Consider the following 17,236-nt stretch of genomic DNA (forward strand, 5'->3'; position numbering starts at 1 on the left):
GGACGTCAGCCGACGTCCTGACGTCAGCCGCCTCCGATCCAGCCCTTAGCGCTGGCCAGAACTGATTGGTCCGGCTGCGCTGGGCTCGGGTGGCTGGGGGGACCCTCTTTTGCCGATGCTTGCGGGGAATCGCCGCAGAGCGGCGGCGATCAGGTAGCACACGCGGCTGGCAAAGTGCCGGCTGCGTGTGCTGCTTTTTATTTGGCGCAAATCGGCCCAGCAGGGCCTGAGCGGCACCCTCCAGCGGTAATGGACTAGCTGAGCTCGTCCATACCGCTAAGGAGGTTAACTGAGGGTATTGATACTTTTGAAATTTCACTTTTTGAATGACACCAAAAGAGGATGCAGATCTTTGTATTCTTACCAATTTTTTGACAATTTATTTTAATACACATTCACATTTCACAATCCTTAATAATGATAATTCACAAACCTTTACAAGAAAGACTAGATTACCTCATTGATCACTTGGTTGTTCAAAGAGTGAGAGGTCAGGACAATCGTGTCCGTTTTGTACATGATTCGAAGTGTTTTAATACAAGATGGGTCCGCGGGGACACAGGAGAAGTTATCGATGTAAACCCGGAAGTGATCAAAGACCGGTGTGATCTGCTGCACGAGGACATAGGTGCATTGGCCATTAAAGGAATAATAAACACCATCAAATGTGATGTAATGGGAGGTTCCCCAACCACCACAGACACCTGAAGGCAATAAATGAGGCAATAAATGATAAAAATATTCAAATAAATACTGAATAAATTGCATTATAATTAGGTAATAACATTCAGAAATATAATAATAATCATATAATACTATAATTTTATTTGACTTACATTCACACTCCTTCTGATAACAGCATCCACTCTCATCATAGGTGTTCTTTGGTTGCAAACGGTTGGCACAGACCACCTCACTGACTGGTGCACACTGTGTTTTCTTGATTGCTATATTATTTTGTCCTGTACAGGTAGCTTTGGTACACTGGTCTATCATCCAGGATTCATTCACCTGCAGTTTAAAAAAAAAAGGTATGAACTACTAGCTTTAGACATTAGGACCCATATGCAATTCACTTTCCTCCTGAGTTTTCTCCTAGGTGTAAGGGATTGCGGAGATGCCGCCACATCAGAGAGTGACATGGTGGCTATCTCCGCGTCTCAGCCGGCAGGTACATGATGGAAATATGCCTGGGATTGTGGGGAATGAGGAGGAAGCCGCCGCAGCGCCGAGTGGCATGGCGGCTGTCCCCGCGTCTCAGCCAGCGGCTTTCGCCGCATGGTGCAACTTTGCCTGCTCCTTCAGTCGCACATAGATTGAGGTCTACACGCGTGCACAGACAGGATCTTTATGCAAGCAGAAGGGGAGTCAGCTGATCAGCCGGTCAGCTGACTCCAGCACTGATCCTGATTGGCTGAGTGACTGGGGCGGTGTTTAGGAGCGCTCCCAGTATATATAGAACAGGCCTGTCAGTTGTTCCTCGTCTGCTGTTGCATATGCTACGTGTTAGCACTCAGACCCATAGTCAGATCCGAAAGTGTGCTAGAACCAGCAGGAGCTGGGGATCCACACTTAGACAGATTCTGTTGATAGCTTAAAGTACTAATTGAATTGTATTATTTGTTATGACCCTCTGCTAGCCTTGACTACTCTTCTGTCTTGTGACTCTGTGCCTTTGCCTATCTGAACCAGTTGCTGACTTTGTACCATATCTGTCCGTGTGTTGCCGAACCTGCTTGTCTGACTCTTCTGCCCTCACCAGGGAGCTAGTCCTGGTGAGGGGTTCTCAGTTTAGTAATCACCTGCTCCTCAGGTTGATAGCTGCAGTATAGTCAGAATCACCTGCTCCTCAGGTTGATAGCTGCAGTATAGTCTGAATCACCTGCTCTTCAGGTGGATAGCTGCAGTATAGTCTGAATCACCTGCTCCTCAGGTGGATAGCTGCAATATAGTCTGAATCACCTGCTCCTCAGGTAAATAGCTGCAGTATACTCTGAGTCACCTGCTCCTCAGGTTGATAGCTGCAGTACAGTCTTAATCACCTGCTCCTCAGGTGACTAGCTATCATTGTATACTGTCTGCATCTCCTGCCCCTCAGGGGATCACCTGTTGCAGTACAGTCTGAATCACCCGCTCCTCGAGTGATCCCGCTACATTGTCTTACTGTGCATCACCCGCTCCTCAGGTGAACCTATCATTAGTCCTCTGAGTCTCCAGCTTGATTACTGTGTTGTTTAGAGATACCCACTACTTCACCAGCTCCTCTGGACAGTAGGTATCTCGATCTATATTTACTGTTGCACCAAACACCATCTTACATCTTTATATCCTGTGTGTCTTGCTATACTTGTATTATTGGTGATTCTGCAGATCACCACATGATCAGGTATAACATCTGTATTATTGGTGATACTGCAGATCACCAATAATCAGAAAATCTGTTCTGGCTGACACCGATCGTTACACTAGGTAATATGTTTACACTTTGTCATAAAATTACTTTCAAGCCACCAACAAGCAAGAAAATACTCCATATAATTTTGATAGTATTTTTTTCCTAATTTTTGGTACTTTTTTGGTTACGAAATGCAGAAAAGTTAATTTAAAAAGAAAGTGAAAAATTAACTCCTAGGAGAAAACTCAGGTGAAAAAGTTAATTGCATATGGGCCATGGGCCCTTATTCAATTTCCACTTTCTCCTAAGTTTTCTCCAAGGAGAACATTTTTTCATCTTCTGTTTAAAATACCTTTTCAGCCATCTGCAACTTGAAAATTATCAAAAAGTAGGTGAAAGAGTACTGTCAAAAGTATTCTGAGTATTCTCTTGCAGGGATGGTCGTAGTCAAAACTACGGCTTCTAAACCAAATAATTGCTTCGTATGCATTTCGTAGAATAAGCATTAAAATACGCAATTACGCGTAGTGCGTAGCGTAGTACACGCGGACGCTTATGCCATTATGCATAAAAATGTACGCATGAATTCCTCTCCAAAATGCTTGTAACAGTAACTCTTCTATGCGTACATTCCCCTTTCCAATGCGTAATTTTGTATGCATACAATCGTACGCGGATAAATAGACGCAAATAACGCATTCGTAGTTTACTTCGCAATACACATGAGAACTACACGTAGGGGCGTAAACTACGTGTAACGGTACTTCGCTACGCGTAAAATCGTATGCGTAGTTTTGAGACTTCGCCTACAAACTACGATGCGTAGATGCGAACTACGATGCGAAAATTCGCACTGGCGTAGTTTCTGCTCATCCCTGTTCTCTTGCTTGCTGGGGGCTTACAGTGCATTTTATTGATAAGGGCCAATATGCAATTAACTTTTTCACCTAGAGACAACTTTTATCTTCTTTTTAAACTAACTTTTCAGCATTTTACCAATGAAAAAGTACCCAAAAGTTGGTGAAAAGTGCTATCAAATTTATTTTTTGTGATTTCTTGCTTGCTGGTGGCTTAGAAGACATTTTATGACAAGATAAGAAAACATTACCTATGAGAAAACCTAGGAGAAAAAGTGACTTGAAAAAGAGCCTACTTGTTTTAGAAATGATGTACTCTGTGACACAGGCAATCATTTATTAACCACTTCGGGACCAAGTTAGTTGAAATGTATGCCCTGTTTATGTCTTGTTGTTCCTGCTTAGACATAGATTTTGACTACTTACACCGCTCTCAGAATGGGAGTGAAATGTGAATAGAATGGGAACTGCATTGAGAGGTTCTAGGCAGAGGGAGTTAAGGCATGGACGAGGTGAGGTGGGCCTTCTTGAAGAGCTGGGTTTTGAGGGCCTGTTTGAAGGTGCTAAAAGAGGATGCAAACCTGATGGACAGTGGGAGAGAGTTCCACAGAATGGGTGTGGCTCTAGTGAAGTAATGTAGTTGTGCATAGGAGTGCAAGGTTCATGATGTGGTGAGAAGGAAGCTGCTAGAAGAGTGGGTGACCAGGTGTGTATCTGCTGACCAGGTCAGAGATGTAGGTCGGGCAGAACTTGTGCATAGACTTGTAGGCCAGACATAGGATCTCAAAGCCAATTCTGAAGTGGATTGGGAGCCAGTGGAGAGAGTTGCAGAGTGGAGTTGTGAAGACAGAGTGGTGGGAGAAGTAGTTGAGTCTGGCTGCTGCGTTCTTGATGGATTGTAGGGGGGGGGGGGGGGGCAATTCGGTTCAGAGGGAGGCCTGCCAAGAAGGTGTTGCAGTAGTTCAGATGGGAGATGATGAAGGCATGGGCAAGGAGATTGGTAGTGTCTGGGGCAGGAAGAGACATATCTTGGAGATATTGCAAAAGTGGAAATTGCAAAACGGTATATAGCAGATCATTACCAGCATAATAATATTGAAGAGCTAGTACTGCGGTTGAGGAAAGGCCCAAGGGCCCCAGTGTGGTCACCTCTGCATCCCTTATTGCTACTGGTGATCGTGTGACAATCCAGCCATAAGACTTGCTCCTAGTCCTGCTCCCCAGCTCCTGGTGCCTGCTGATGTCAGTATCACTAAAAATATTAAAGGTACTGATATAGTAAGCAGAAGTGCAGGTAACACACACCGCTGCCTTTAACCACTTCAGGACCACAGGCTTTACCCTTCCCCCCCCCCCCCCCCCCCCCAAGACTATGCCATTTTTCACAAAAATGGCCACTGCAGCTTTAAGGGCTCGCTGCAGGGCGCACAACTCAGCACACAAGTGATTCCCCACCAACAGAGCTCTCTGTTGGTGGGGTCTGATCACACCCCAGGTGTTTGTTTGTTTTTTTAATAAATATTTATTTATTTATTTTCCTAATATTTTGAACTATTTTTTTTTTTCATTTCCTCTTCGCCCCTCCCTCCCCCCACCAGTCAATCAGCACGATTGGTTGTGATAGGCTTCAACCTATCACAGCGGATCGCTTTTGTCCCTCTGGAGGGGACAGCCGAGTGACACGGCTGTCCCCTGTACAGCGCTGCCTTAGATCGCAGCGCTGTACTAAGTAAATATACAGCGGTTTCGCTGTCTAACAGTCTCCGAATGGCAATCGCTGCTGGGAGACTGAAGGTCGAGTGGAACTCCGCCTACCAAGCGGAGATGTGCACGCAGCGTGTGCGCGATCTCCTGCAAAAGTGAGCCCCAGAACTTTACGCCGATCGGCATTAGGCGGTCCTGGAGCTGCCGCCGTGGCCATGCCCGTCAGCGTGACATGGTTGGCTAGCAGTTAAACAGCTCATAGTATAGTTCTGAAAAGGTTTATGACAAGAAAATTCTAAAATGATAAGAATACTGAGGGATGAACTGCTGCATATAGAAGGAAGGTGGGAAAAGACAGTTAGTCCAAGGAAACAAAAAATATTATTCTGTCTCTGACCAAGTGGCAAGAATAACCTTACCTTTCGTGGGGGCATGACTGCACTGCACCCTGGAGGTGGGGTGGAGACTGAAATGATACTTGTTGCTGAAGTCTTAGTCTGGGCTGTTTGAGAAGTCCGGGTGCTTACAGTCTTTGTAGTGCTGCCAGTCCCGGTGCTAGTTGTCACCGTTTTAGCAGTCTTGGTGCTGCTTGGTATCGTAGGCACAGTAGAGACTTGGCATTGTTCACTGTAACTCTCCACCTGACAGGTTTCATTACAACGTGCATAGAAACACCAACCCGCATTGTCTGTTGTGTTATACAGAAGGTTGCCTGCAGGACAAAGAGGATAGGATAACAACACATCTCTGTAGGTCATAAAAGTCTTTGGAACAACAAATAACTCTGAGTCATGCTAGGTCAACCAAAGAACCAGTACACAGAACCAAGGGAATTACCTGTCAATAAAAATTAAAGGCTACATTTGTAAACAACGGTAGTATGAAGCCACACATGGTCAGTGATAGCCATGTCAACCATGATCTGACTGCTAAACACTTTTCTAGAGAAAGACTTACTATATATACAAACATTCTACACAGCTTGCTTGTACACCAAAGCATAACTACAAATCATGGGGCCATAGCAATTACTGACTGAAACCTTTAGTAAATTTGAGCAATGGAGCCATTCCACCCATTTATCTCCTTGTAATTGACAACATATAGTGACATACAATTACCTCTTATGCACATAGCCATCAACACAGAGTTATATGGTCACTCTTTCACCCAAAACCTCTTCCATATCCAGCAATACTGAGAAATTCAGAGTCAGCAGGGAAATTGCATTGGACATGTGTTTCCTGAATCAACTGATGAAATTGTAACCAGTATATTCAAAAAGTACAATGATAAATGAAAGTACCAGCAACTCTGGTACTCAATCACTGTATTTGGGAGGAAAGTGGGAAACCTGGGTGAATAGCGCACCTGAAAACTTGGGTGCTGCCATAGCCTGCAATGTAAATTGTGGCTATGGGGGCACAGAGTGTACAATATCCTATTTGGCTATGTTCAGAGGATAGTGGTGGTACTTCCAAATGGTGGCAAAAAGTAACCGGCTGTAAAGGAGCAACAAATGTGGCAAGAAATGCCATACTGCTATCCACTTATTTAGCAACAAGCGGAGATGTGGCAACAATATGCTACCCACAGATGTAGCAACAATCATCTGAAAAGATGTGGTGGCCAATGATGATGACATTTCCCTCCTAGAACTATTCTACCAGTGTTAAGTGCTGGTGCTTTGCAGCTAAAAAGTTAAGGATCAAAAAAATAAATGCAAAGAGCAGTAAACTAACTAGATATAATCTCCTCTCCATCCTTCCCTATGCCACAACCACTTTGTTTTCTTCCCTCCCTAGGAAACCTCCTTTAGCTGCTTTTCGTGCATACTCTGCTTCATGAATAAAGCAGGACAGAACATAAAGTACACAGCTGTCCTTTACAACCACATATCTAACCCTCTCATGTTTGTCCCTAGAGCTGTAGGTGACATCTCTGCTACCACCAGTTTAGATGAAAGTGAAATGGGTCTGTGGCTGCTGGAACGGGCAGGTAACTGTTTACTCCATGCTATCCTGTTGCACTATTCTGTATATGGAAAATAATGGGCAGTATGCAGAAAAAGCAGCCTGCAGAAATTGGAAGGTCGGACTAGGGAGACCAATAGGCTACAGGAGTTTAAAAAAAGTGTAGACCGACAAACTGTGGGAGCTTTAGAACGGCAGGAAAATGGGGAAGACTGAAAGGTTGTGGCCGCTGGATAGGGTAGGGAGGATGGAAGAGACTGAGAGACTGCTGTAGGAAACAGAGGTAGAGTGAAAGGCAGTGTGAGTTTCAACAGAGGTAGAGTGACAGGTGTTGTGAGCTGGAACAGAGGAAGAGTGACAGGTGGTGTGAGCTGGAACAGAGAGTGACAGATGATGTGAGTTGGAACAGAGGTAGAGTAACAGGCGGTGTGAGTTGGAACAGAGGTAGAGTGACAGGCGATGTGAGCTGGAAAAGAGGTAGAGTGACAGGTAAAAAAACAGGTGGTGTGACAGGCAGAGGTAGAGTGACAGGCAGTGTGAGTTGGAACAGAAGTCGGGAGACAATGTGAGCTGGAGCAGAGGTAAAGTGACAGGGTGTGTGCGTTGGAACAGAGGTAGAGTGACAGGTGGTGTGAGTTGAAACAGAGGTAGAGGGACAAGTGGTGTGAGTTAGAACAGTGGTAGAGTGACAGGCAGTGTGGGTTTGTCACATAAGTATAGAGACAGCTGGAACTGAGCTGGAACTGAGGTAAAGTGACAGGCGATGTGAGTTGGAACAGAGGTAAAGTGAAAGGCGATGTGAGTTGGAACTGGGGTAGAGTGACAGGCGGTGTGAGTTGGAACAGAGGTAAAGGTACGGGTGGTGGGAGTTGGAAGAGGTAGAGTGACAGGCAGTGTGAATTGGAACAGAGGTAATGTGACAGGCAGTGTGTGCTGGAACAGAGGTAGAGGGACAGGTGATGTGAGCTGGAACAGAGGAAAAAGTGACAGGCGGTGTGAGTTGGAACAGAGGTAAAGTGAAAGGCGATGTGAGTTGGAACTGAGGTAGAGTGATCAGTGGTTTGACTTGGAACAGAGGTAGAGTGAAAGGAGGTGTTAGTTGGAACAGAGGTAGAGTGACAGGCGGTGGGAGTTGGAACAGAGGTAAAGGCACGGGTGGTGTGAGTTGGAAGAGGTAGCGTGACAGGCAGTGCGAGTTGGAACAGGTAAAGCGACAGGCAGTGTGTGCTGGAACAGAGGTAGAGTGACAGGTGGTGTGAATTAGAACAGAGGTAGCATGACAGATGGTGTGAGTTGAAAAAGAGGTAGAGTGAAAGGTGCTGTGAGTTGAAACAGAGGTAGAGTGACACACGGTGTGAGTTGGAACAGAGGTATAGTGAGAGGAGGTGTGAGTTGGAAAAAAGGTAAAGTGACAGGCGGTGTGAGTTGGAACAGAGGTAGAGTGACAGGTGGTGTGAGTTGAAACAGAGGTAGTGTCTTCCGTTCCTCTTATGGTGCCCACATTCCAGCACAGTTCAAATTTGCTGACTCCAGGAGCCTTCAGAAGGCTTTGGAAGCATTCATATACTCGAGTGCTTCCAAAGATAGGCAGGTCCGTATTGTGCATGCATGAGTGCTTGGGAGAGCATGCTCATGCACGCGCAGTATGGAGTGGCCTGTCTTTGGACGCACTTGAGGACATGAAAGCTTCTGAGGATCCTTGCAGGCATATTCTAATGGTTGGAACAGTAAGGGAAGGAAGCAGGGCTGCAGGCTCTAGGGAATCCCTGCATGATCGAGCTGGCCGAGATGGGAGGGACAGGGTTAAGATTTTGGTGGGGCGGAGTGGTAGGTGGGGTTTTGAGTGTAGGGAGTGCACGATTGGCTGAGGGATAGGTGAAGGGGATTCTGGGTAGGAGAAATGGCCATTCGAGCAGACAGCCTCAGCTAGTGAAAGTCTGGGCTGCTGCTCTGCGTTCAGGATGGTGAACATGGAGGAATTGATGCACCTGGTGCGGGAGGCCGCCGCTTCTAACGGCGCACAGTGGGTCCAGGATCAGCTGGTAGCTATTTTACTGGTGCCGCCGGCTCCCTCCCCCACCCCTCAGGCTTGTGCGCACAAGTCCAGGCCCCCGGAGTGGCTCAGCCCAAAAGTGACACCCAGAGCTCATCACCGCTATGGGAGCCCCTCCAGGGACCCTCCGCCCGTACCTTCTACATCTCATTCCTCCTTTCGGTAGGCAGGCGGGAGGAATCCCCAGCATGGGCGGAGCTCACAGAGTGGGTCAAAAGGCAAGAAAAAGCCTTCTAGCCGCCCCTCCACAGGGAATCCCCCTTCTGACACGGCAGCAGCCTCCACTGCTGCCAGATCTGGGTCGGGGGTCGCAGCCACTTCGGCCAGGACGGCACCAGGCACACAGGCATCCACATATACGGCCAGTGGTAGTACAGCAGCAACCTCCAGTGCTGCTCGGCGAGGGAAAAGTCAGAGCACGGGGGCTGGCAGGAGCAAGTTGCCGGCTCCCCCCAAGGTACCCAAAAGACTGCTTCCAGGGGTGCAAGTCACTCCATGAAAAAAACCCAAAAGGATAAGCAGCGAACTGCCGCAGCGGACGCCAGGAGATCCAGGTCTGCATCCCCAGCAGTTTTGGATGGGCAACCACAGGATCGCGGAGAGGAGTCGAGGTCTGAGGGAGAGATCTCCTCCTCTGAAGAGGAAGACCTACTACATCAAGGAGCAGGAGCGACTGATGATCGGGACGTCCGATGCAGCTCGGTGAGCCAGCACCCTTAAATGTATCTCATGCTTTAACAGATGTTGTTTTATCCCCTGTACCTTATACTATGTTGGTTTCTGTTCCTAATGTTGGGGGGGCTATAGGGATGGGAGCGTCAGGGCCTCCGTCGGGTAGCGGCAGTTTGATACCTGGGGTGCAAACATTGGGGCAGGTGTCCAATGGTGGTACGGGAGAGGTAGCTGCTAATGCAGCTTTATCTCTTTTGAATTCAGTAATGTCTTCTATTAAAGATGTTTTATTGAAAAGTTCGAGTGCACCACCCTCAGTACCTCCGACTGTGGCGTGGACGGGTTCAGCTCCTTTGCCCTCAGGGACCGAGGGTGGGGCTGGGGGGTTATCCACTACACCTGTGCTAATCCCACCCCAAGCGGGGGATAAGACAGTGGAAACGACAGACAAGGATGTCCACCTTGCTGATGCTGCTTGCATGGAAATGTATGTGTGCTTGGAGGGACCGTCGGGGTCCCACTTGAAGCAGGAAGTGCAGGAGCGTATTTGGAAAGGCGAATACGGGGAAATATTCTCGCTGTTGCCTTTAGAAAAGTTCAACCTCGACAGGGTAAAGTCTGACGAGGGCAAAAAAGAGGAAGAGGAGAAGCATCGGTATCGGTTGATACCAAGGACCTTCCGGAACTGGTTCCAGGCATTTGCTATACTGGCAGGTGTAATAGGGGAAAAACATCCAGAATGCTGTACGGGACTATTTTGTTACATGGATTCGATGCCTATCGTTCCTACGGAGGCAACGACTGGCTCCAGTATGACGAGCTGTTTAGGCAGAAGAAGGCATTATGACCCGCAGTACGGTGGGACCACAAGGACATGATTCTGTGGATGAATCTTATGATTCCATCACGGAACAGTCAGTCCTTTCCTGCCTCTACCAGCGGATCATCCACATCAGGTCAGCAGTCAGGAAAGCGTAAGGGTCAGTGTTGGCAGTATAATGAGGAAGCTTGCAGATTCGGGGGATCATGCAGATTTCGTCACGAATGCTCCCCGTGTAATGGAAACCACTCCGCCACAAAATGTTCTAAGCCATCAAAATCACGTAGTAGCGAGACGCATGCCAAGAGGGACGACAGCGATGAGAGTGGACGTGATGGATTCGTTCCTAAGTAGGTATCCGGATAGAGAGGCGGGCGCCTTTTTGAGGAATGGTTTTCAATTTGGCTTTGTTATTCCTAGTTCTTGTTCTAGTTCGCTCAGTTCAGGTTATGGTAATTTAAAATGAGCACGTGAAATGCCACACACAGTGACTGAAAAGTTAGAGAAGGAAGTTGCATTAGGGCGGGGCCTTTTCAGCAAAAAACACTGGAAGACCTGGTTGTGTCATCGCTGGGCATTGTACCCAAGAAAGACCCGGGTACGTTTTGTATGATACACCATCTCTCTTACCATAAGGGTTCATCAGTGAATGATGGTATCAGCGAGTTGGATGCTTCAGTGGCCTATACGTCTTTCGACGTGGCGATACGTTGGATAAGGAAGCTAGGTCAAGGGGCCTTGTTGGCTAAGTCTGACATAGAATCGGCCTTTAGGTTGCTGCCGGTTCACCCAGAGAGCTCACGGGCCGGCTTTTGGGTTGTATATGGTGAATTTTACGTGGACCTCTGCCTTCCCATGGGGTGTTCGATCTTGTGCTCCTATTTTGAAAAATTCCGTTCCTTTCTGGAAGGGGTGGTGAAGGATGTCGCAGGGGTGAATTCAGTTATTATCTACCTGGATGATTTTTTGTTTTTAGGCCCCCCGGATTCCTCTATATGCTCACAGTTGTCGGCTACAATGCAGCATGTTTGCGAACGATTTGTTATTCCACTGGAACACGAAAAAACTGAGGGTCCTTCAACCACTATAAAGTTTTTGGGTGTGGAGATTGATTCAGAGGTAATGGAGTGTAGGTTGCCACAAGACAAAATTGAGGATCTGCGTCAATCCATACAGGTTGTTTTGGAATCGAAGAAGGTTACTCTGCGGGCTCTTCAATCTCTGCTAGGTAAGTTCAATTTTGCCTGTAGCATTATGCCTATGGGATGCGTCTTTTGTAGATGCCTGGCAGCGGCGACTTCAGGAGTGAAATCCCCGCATCATAGGATTAGAGTTACGCAGGAGCACAGGGAGGATCTTATTGTTTGGCGTTCTTTTTTACATGAGTATAATGGCCGTTCGTTTTGGATGGATGCCATGGTTGACGATTTCCAGCTTGAATTGTTTATAGATGCTTCAGGGGCCCATGGTTTTGGAGCATATTTCGGAGGTAAGTGGTGTGTTGCGGCCTGGCCAGAAGAGTGGAGGAACAGTGGCTTCACAAGGAATTTGTTGTTACTGGAGCTTTTCCCCATTGTGGTGGCACTTGTACTGTGGGGCGAATTTTTCGAAACAAGAGGATTTGCTTTCATTGTGACAATTTGGGTGTGGTAGGTGCCATTAATAATGTTTCAGCTTCATCGCCTCCAGGAGTGCGGTTGTTGCGGCAATTAATACTTTGCTGTTTATGCTCTCTCTCGTTTTCTGTGGGAGAGGTTTCGAGCGGTGGCACCGGCAGCAGAGGATCAAGGAGAACCTTGCCCGGATGCAGTGTGGTTGATTCCGGGAGGGCTCTATTGATTCAAAGGTCGCTGTCAAGAACTTCCTGGTTGGCATACAATGGGGTCTGGGAGCAATGGAACAGCTTAACGCGCCAGATGTGTTGCTCGTCAGACGAAGAACGGTTGAATTTACTGATCTATTTCATTGGTTGCAACTTCTCAAAAGGTATGTCGGCGGCTGCCATGTCGAAGCAGTTGGCTGGGCTCGCATTCATGTTTAAATTACATGGTTTGAAGGACATAATGAAATAATTTGTGGTAAGACAAGCCATGAAAGGTTTTCGTTTAGGTTCAAAAGGGCAGGACTCCAGCAGGTCGGGCATTTTTGATATGTTAGTTTCGTTAGTTCAACTTTTACCTGTCGTCTGTTCATTGCCAGACAAGGTCCTATTGTTTAAGGCTGCATTTATGTTGGCGTTCTTTGGGGCATTTCGAGTAGGGGAATTAGTTAGTCCAGCAAAATGGAAACATGGGGGGTTTGCTGCTGAGGACGTGACGCTTGTGGGAGAAGGGATAAGGGTGCACCCCAGGAGATCAAAGATGGATCAGGCTGGAAAAGGAATTTTAATTTCTCTTTTTCCGGTGCCGCGCTCTGAAATTTGTCCAGTGTCGGCAGCGCGGTAATTCTTGAAGGTACGCAGCCAGTCCGGCGTTTCTTTTTTGTGTCATGGTGACGGGTCATCATTATCTTGTTATCAATTAATCTCAGTTTTTCGTCGGTGTTTGACTCAACTGGGTTGACCTGCGAAGCAATATGCATCCCACTCATTTCAGATTGGGGCAGCGACAGAGGCAGCAAGATGGGGCCGCAGTAGTGAATGGGTAAAGCGCATTGGTCAATGGGAATCTGAGAGGTTGCAGAAAGTGCGGAAGGGCATGCAGCTGTCCCTGAACCGGTGACCACGTCTGGGGGCCGGATAGGTTGCATGCCAAAATCAATTTCGTGTTTATAGTAGGCCTCCGGATCTTCACCTCAATTTATTGTAATTTTATTCATGTTTTAAGAAATATTGTTAAAGAGACACTGAAGCGAAAAACAATTATGATATAATGAATTGGTTGTGTAGTACAGCTAAGAAATAAAGGCGTCCAGTGAAAAATGGCGCCGGCAAAAAAATGGCGCCCCCTTCTGCCCGATATATGTTTAAAACGATATTTATCGTTTTAAAGGTTAAAATAGTGCAGAACGAAATTTATCGTTTTAAAACTGTTTTTTTTTTTTTTTTTTTGGTCCTGCCTGAACGATATTTATCGTTTTAACCCCTGCTTTGCTGCCGTTTTGAAAATATCTGCCCGCCGGCTTTAATGTTTAATAGCAAAGCCCCCTTAAAAGCTAAAAACACCAAATTTGCAGGGAATGTTAAGAAGAAAATTGTGAACAAGAGGAAAAATTTTTTTTTCAAAAAGACCTTATAGTTTTTGAGAAAATCGATTTTGAATATTCTTCTTCTGACCGTGGGAAAATTAAACGCCCGCCGACTTTAGCGGTTAATAGCAAAGCCCCTTTAAATGCCAGAAACACCAAAATGTGTAGGGAATGTTAAGAAAAATAGTGGGAACAAAAAGAACCTGAAAATGAGCCGGTTCTTTTTGTATAGAATCAAATGAATCGATTCATTTGATTCTATACAAAAAGAACCTGAACCGGTTCTTTTTGTATAGAATCAAATGAATCGATTCATTTGATTCTATACAAAAAGAACCTGAAAATGAGCCGGTTCTTTTTGTATAGAATCAAATGAATCGATTCATTTGATTCAATACAAAAAGAACCGGCTCATTTATGAGCCGGTTACTATACCTTAGGATGCGTCCTGTGCAGGACGTATAGCGCTGGCTCCTGCGATCTCTCCCCACCTGCCTGCACCTGTCACCCTCACCTAGGGTGGCACCCGGTGCACCCATGGGTGCACCAGGTGCCAGGCTAGGTGAGGGTGACAGGTGAGGAGGCGGGGAGGACAGCGGGAGCCGTGCTATGCGTTCCTACGCAGGACGCATTGTAAGGTATAGTATTTTAATTGGCGTGGGAGATCTTCAATCAAGTTAATTGAAGATCGCAAGATAAGAGGATATTGTTATTCGTTGGATCATTTCCGAGGATATATTGGCGTGGGAACATTTTTTTAAAGGTACAGGTAAGTATTTGTGGTTAATTAAGATTATTAAAATACTTTTCTCGTGGTTGTGTTTTTATTTCATTTAACCCTTTGTGGAAATGGGTAAGGGGTACAAAGTAGCCCTATACTCATTTCTCCTGGGAGGGGGGCAGGCATCTGGGTTCCCCTTCTTAAAGGGGACTCCCAGATGCCACCATGAACCCCCCCAGGGAGTGGTCGCCCCCACCTCCTCCTGGGGCACCGGAGGTGGGGAAGAGCCCCTTGTCCATGGATTGGACAAGGGCTCCGGGGGGGAGGGGGAGGCTTGGCCGCCCCTCCCCCACAGAGCCCCCCCATACCATGGACCATGCGGGCTGGTATAGCTCAGGGTGCGAAGCCCCAGTCGGCCGGGGCTCCGCATTCTGGCTATCCCAGCCTGCATGGGAGACAAGGGGTTACAGAGGCTCGGGAGGGGGGGACCCCACGTCGTTTTTTTTTTAAATTTATTTCCCACACTCAGAAGATTAAAAAAAAAAATTGATAGCAAATTTTAAAAAAAAAATGACGTGGGGTCCCCCCTCCTGAGCCTCTGTAACCCCTTGTCTCCCATGCAGGCTGGGATAGCCAGAATGCGGAGCCCCGGCCGACTGGGGCTTCGCACCCTGAGCTATACCAGCCCGCATGGTCCATGGTATGGGGGGGCTCCGGGGGGGAGGGGCGGCCAAGCCTCCCCCTCCCCCCCGGAGCCCCTTGTCCAATCCATGGACAAGGGGCTCTTCCCCGCCTCCCTTGCCCCAGGTGGAGGCGGGGGCGACGACTCCCTGGGGGGGGGGGTTCATGGTGGCATCTGGGAGTCCCCTTTAAGAAGGGGACCCCCAGATGCCCACCCCCCTCCCAGGAGAAATGAGTATAGGGGTGCAGGAGTACCCCCTACCCATTTCCACAAAGGGTTAAATGAAATAAAAACGCAACAACGAAAAAAGTCCTTTAATGTTCTAAATTAACCACAAATACTTACCTGTACCTTTAAGAAAAAATCCCACGCCAATCAGGTCCCACGACAGTATCCTCTATCTTGCGATCTTCTGATACATGTTGATTGAAGATCTCCGCCGCCCCGACGCCACACACGCCGCCTCCGCCGCACTGCTCTCAGCTATACTAAGTATAGCTGAGAGTTGCGTCTATGCGTCTATACAGACGCATTAGCGCTAGCTGCCGCTGCCCTCCCTGCCTCCCCCCACCTGTCACCCTCACCCATGCTGGCACCCAATGCACCCATGGGTGCCAGCATGGGTGAGGGTGACAGGTGGGGGGAGGCAGGGAGGGCAGCGGCAGCTAGCGCTAATGCGTCTATATAGATGCATAGACGCAACTCTCAGCTATACTAAGTATAGCTGAGAACAAAAAGCATCTTTAAATTTTGGCTCCAAGGCTCCCCATTGGTTCCTTATCGACCAATGGGGATCCTCCTGATCCCCATTGGTCTGTTAAGGAACCAATGGGGACCATTGGAGCTAAAATTTAAAGATGCTTTTTGCTCTTAGCTATACTAAGTATAGCTAAGAGCAGTGAGTGCGGCGGAGGCGGCGTGTGTGGCGTCGGGGCGGCGGAGATCTTCAATCAACATGTAACTGAAGGTCGCAAGATGGAGGATACTGTCGTGGGACCTAATTGACGTGGGATTTTTTTCTTAAAGGTACAGGTAAGTATTTCTGGTTAATTTAGAACATTAAAGGACTTTTCTCGTTGTTGTGTTTTTATTTCATTTAACCCTTTGTGGAAATGGGTAAGGGGTACAAAGTAGCCCTATACTCATTTCTCCTGGGAGGGGGGCAGGCATCTGGGTTCCCCTTCTTAAAGGGGACTCCCAGATGCCACCATGAACCCCCCCCCCCAGGGAGTCGTCGCCCCCACCTCCTCCTGGGGCACCGGAGGTGGGGAAGAGCCCCTTGTCCATGGATTGGACAAGGGCTCCGGGGGGGAGGGGAAGGCTTGGCCGCCCCTCCCCCCCGAAGCCCCCCCATACCATGGACCATGCGGGCTGGTATAGCTCAGGGTGCGAAGCCCCAGTCGGCCGGGGCTCCGCATTCTGGCTATCCCAGCCTGCATGGGAGACAAGGGGTTACAGAGGCTCGGGAGGGGGGACCCCACGTCATTTTTTTTAAAACTTTTCCCACACTCTGAACATAACCCAAAAATTTTAATTTAAAAAAAAAAAAAAAAAAATTTTCAATTTTTTTTTTTAAATATTGTTTCCCAGTATCTTTTTAACATATCCTGCAAATTTGGTGTTGCTAGGATTTAAGGGGACTTTGCTATTAACTGCTAAAGTCGGCGGAAAAAGTTTCCACGGGTATGTCAGTACGCGATTTAAATAGTTACATTTCCTTTGAAGATTTTGAAATCGATTTTCTCAAAAACTATAAGGTCTTTTTGAACATTTTTTTTTCTTCGTGTTCCCACTATTTTTCTTAACATTCCCTACACATTTTGGTGTTTCTGGCATTTAAAGGGGCTTTGCTATTAACCGCTAAAGTCGGCGGGCGTTTAATTTTCCCACGGTCAGAAGAAGAATATTCAAAATCGATTTTCTCAAAAACTATAAGGTCTTTTTGAAAAAAAATTTTTTCCTCTTGTTCACAATTTTCTTCTTAACATTCCCTGCAAATTTGGTGTTTTTAGCTTTTAAGGGGGCTTTGCTATTAAACATTAAAGCCGGCGGGCAGATATTTTCAAAACGGCAGCAAAGCAGGGGTTAAAAGGAAAATTATCGTTTGGGAGCAATACAAATATAAACGATAAATATCGTTTTTAAAGCCGGAGCTGTTTTTTAGCTGTCAAAA

At 47.1% G+C, this 17,236-nt stretch overlaps 1 protein-coding gene across 1 annotated transcript in view; it reads right to left on the reverse strand.

Annotated features, from left to right (window-relative positions):
* The window catches only part of LOC137537847 (mucin-5AC-like), a 108,151-nt gene that overhangs the window by 58,279 nt on the left and 32,636 nt on the right, over positions 1–17,236 (reverse strand). Inside the window, exons 6-8 of the mRNA XM_068259799.1 lie at positions 5,376–5,668; positions 837–1,011; positions 457–704 (exon numbers count right to left, since the gene is read on the reverse strand). Of these exons, the coding sequence (XP_068115900.1) occupies positions 457–704; positions 837–1,011; positions 5,376–5,668 (716 nt within the window). The remainder of the gene's footprint in view (positions 1–456; positions 705–836; positions 1,012–5,375; positions 5,669–17,236) is intronic.

Source organism: Hyperolius riggenbachi, chromosome 11 (genome assembly GCF_040937935.1).
Source record: "Hyperolius riggenbachi isolate aHypRig1 chromosome 11, aHypRig1.pri, whole genome shotgun sequence".
In the NCBI taxonomy this organism is placed as follows: Eukaryota; Metazoa; Chordata; class Amphibia; order Anura; family Hyperoliidae; genus Hyperolius; species Hyperolius riggenbachi.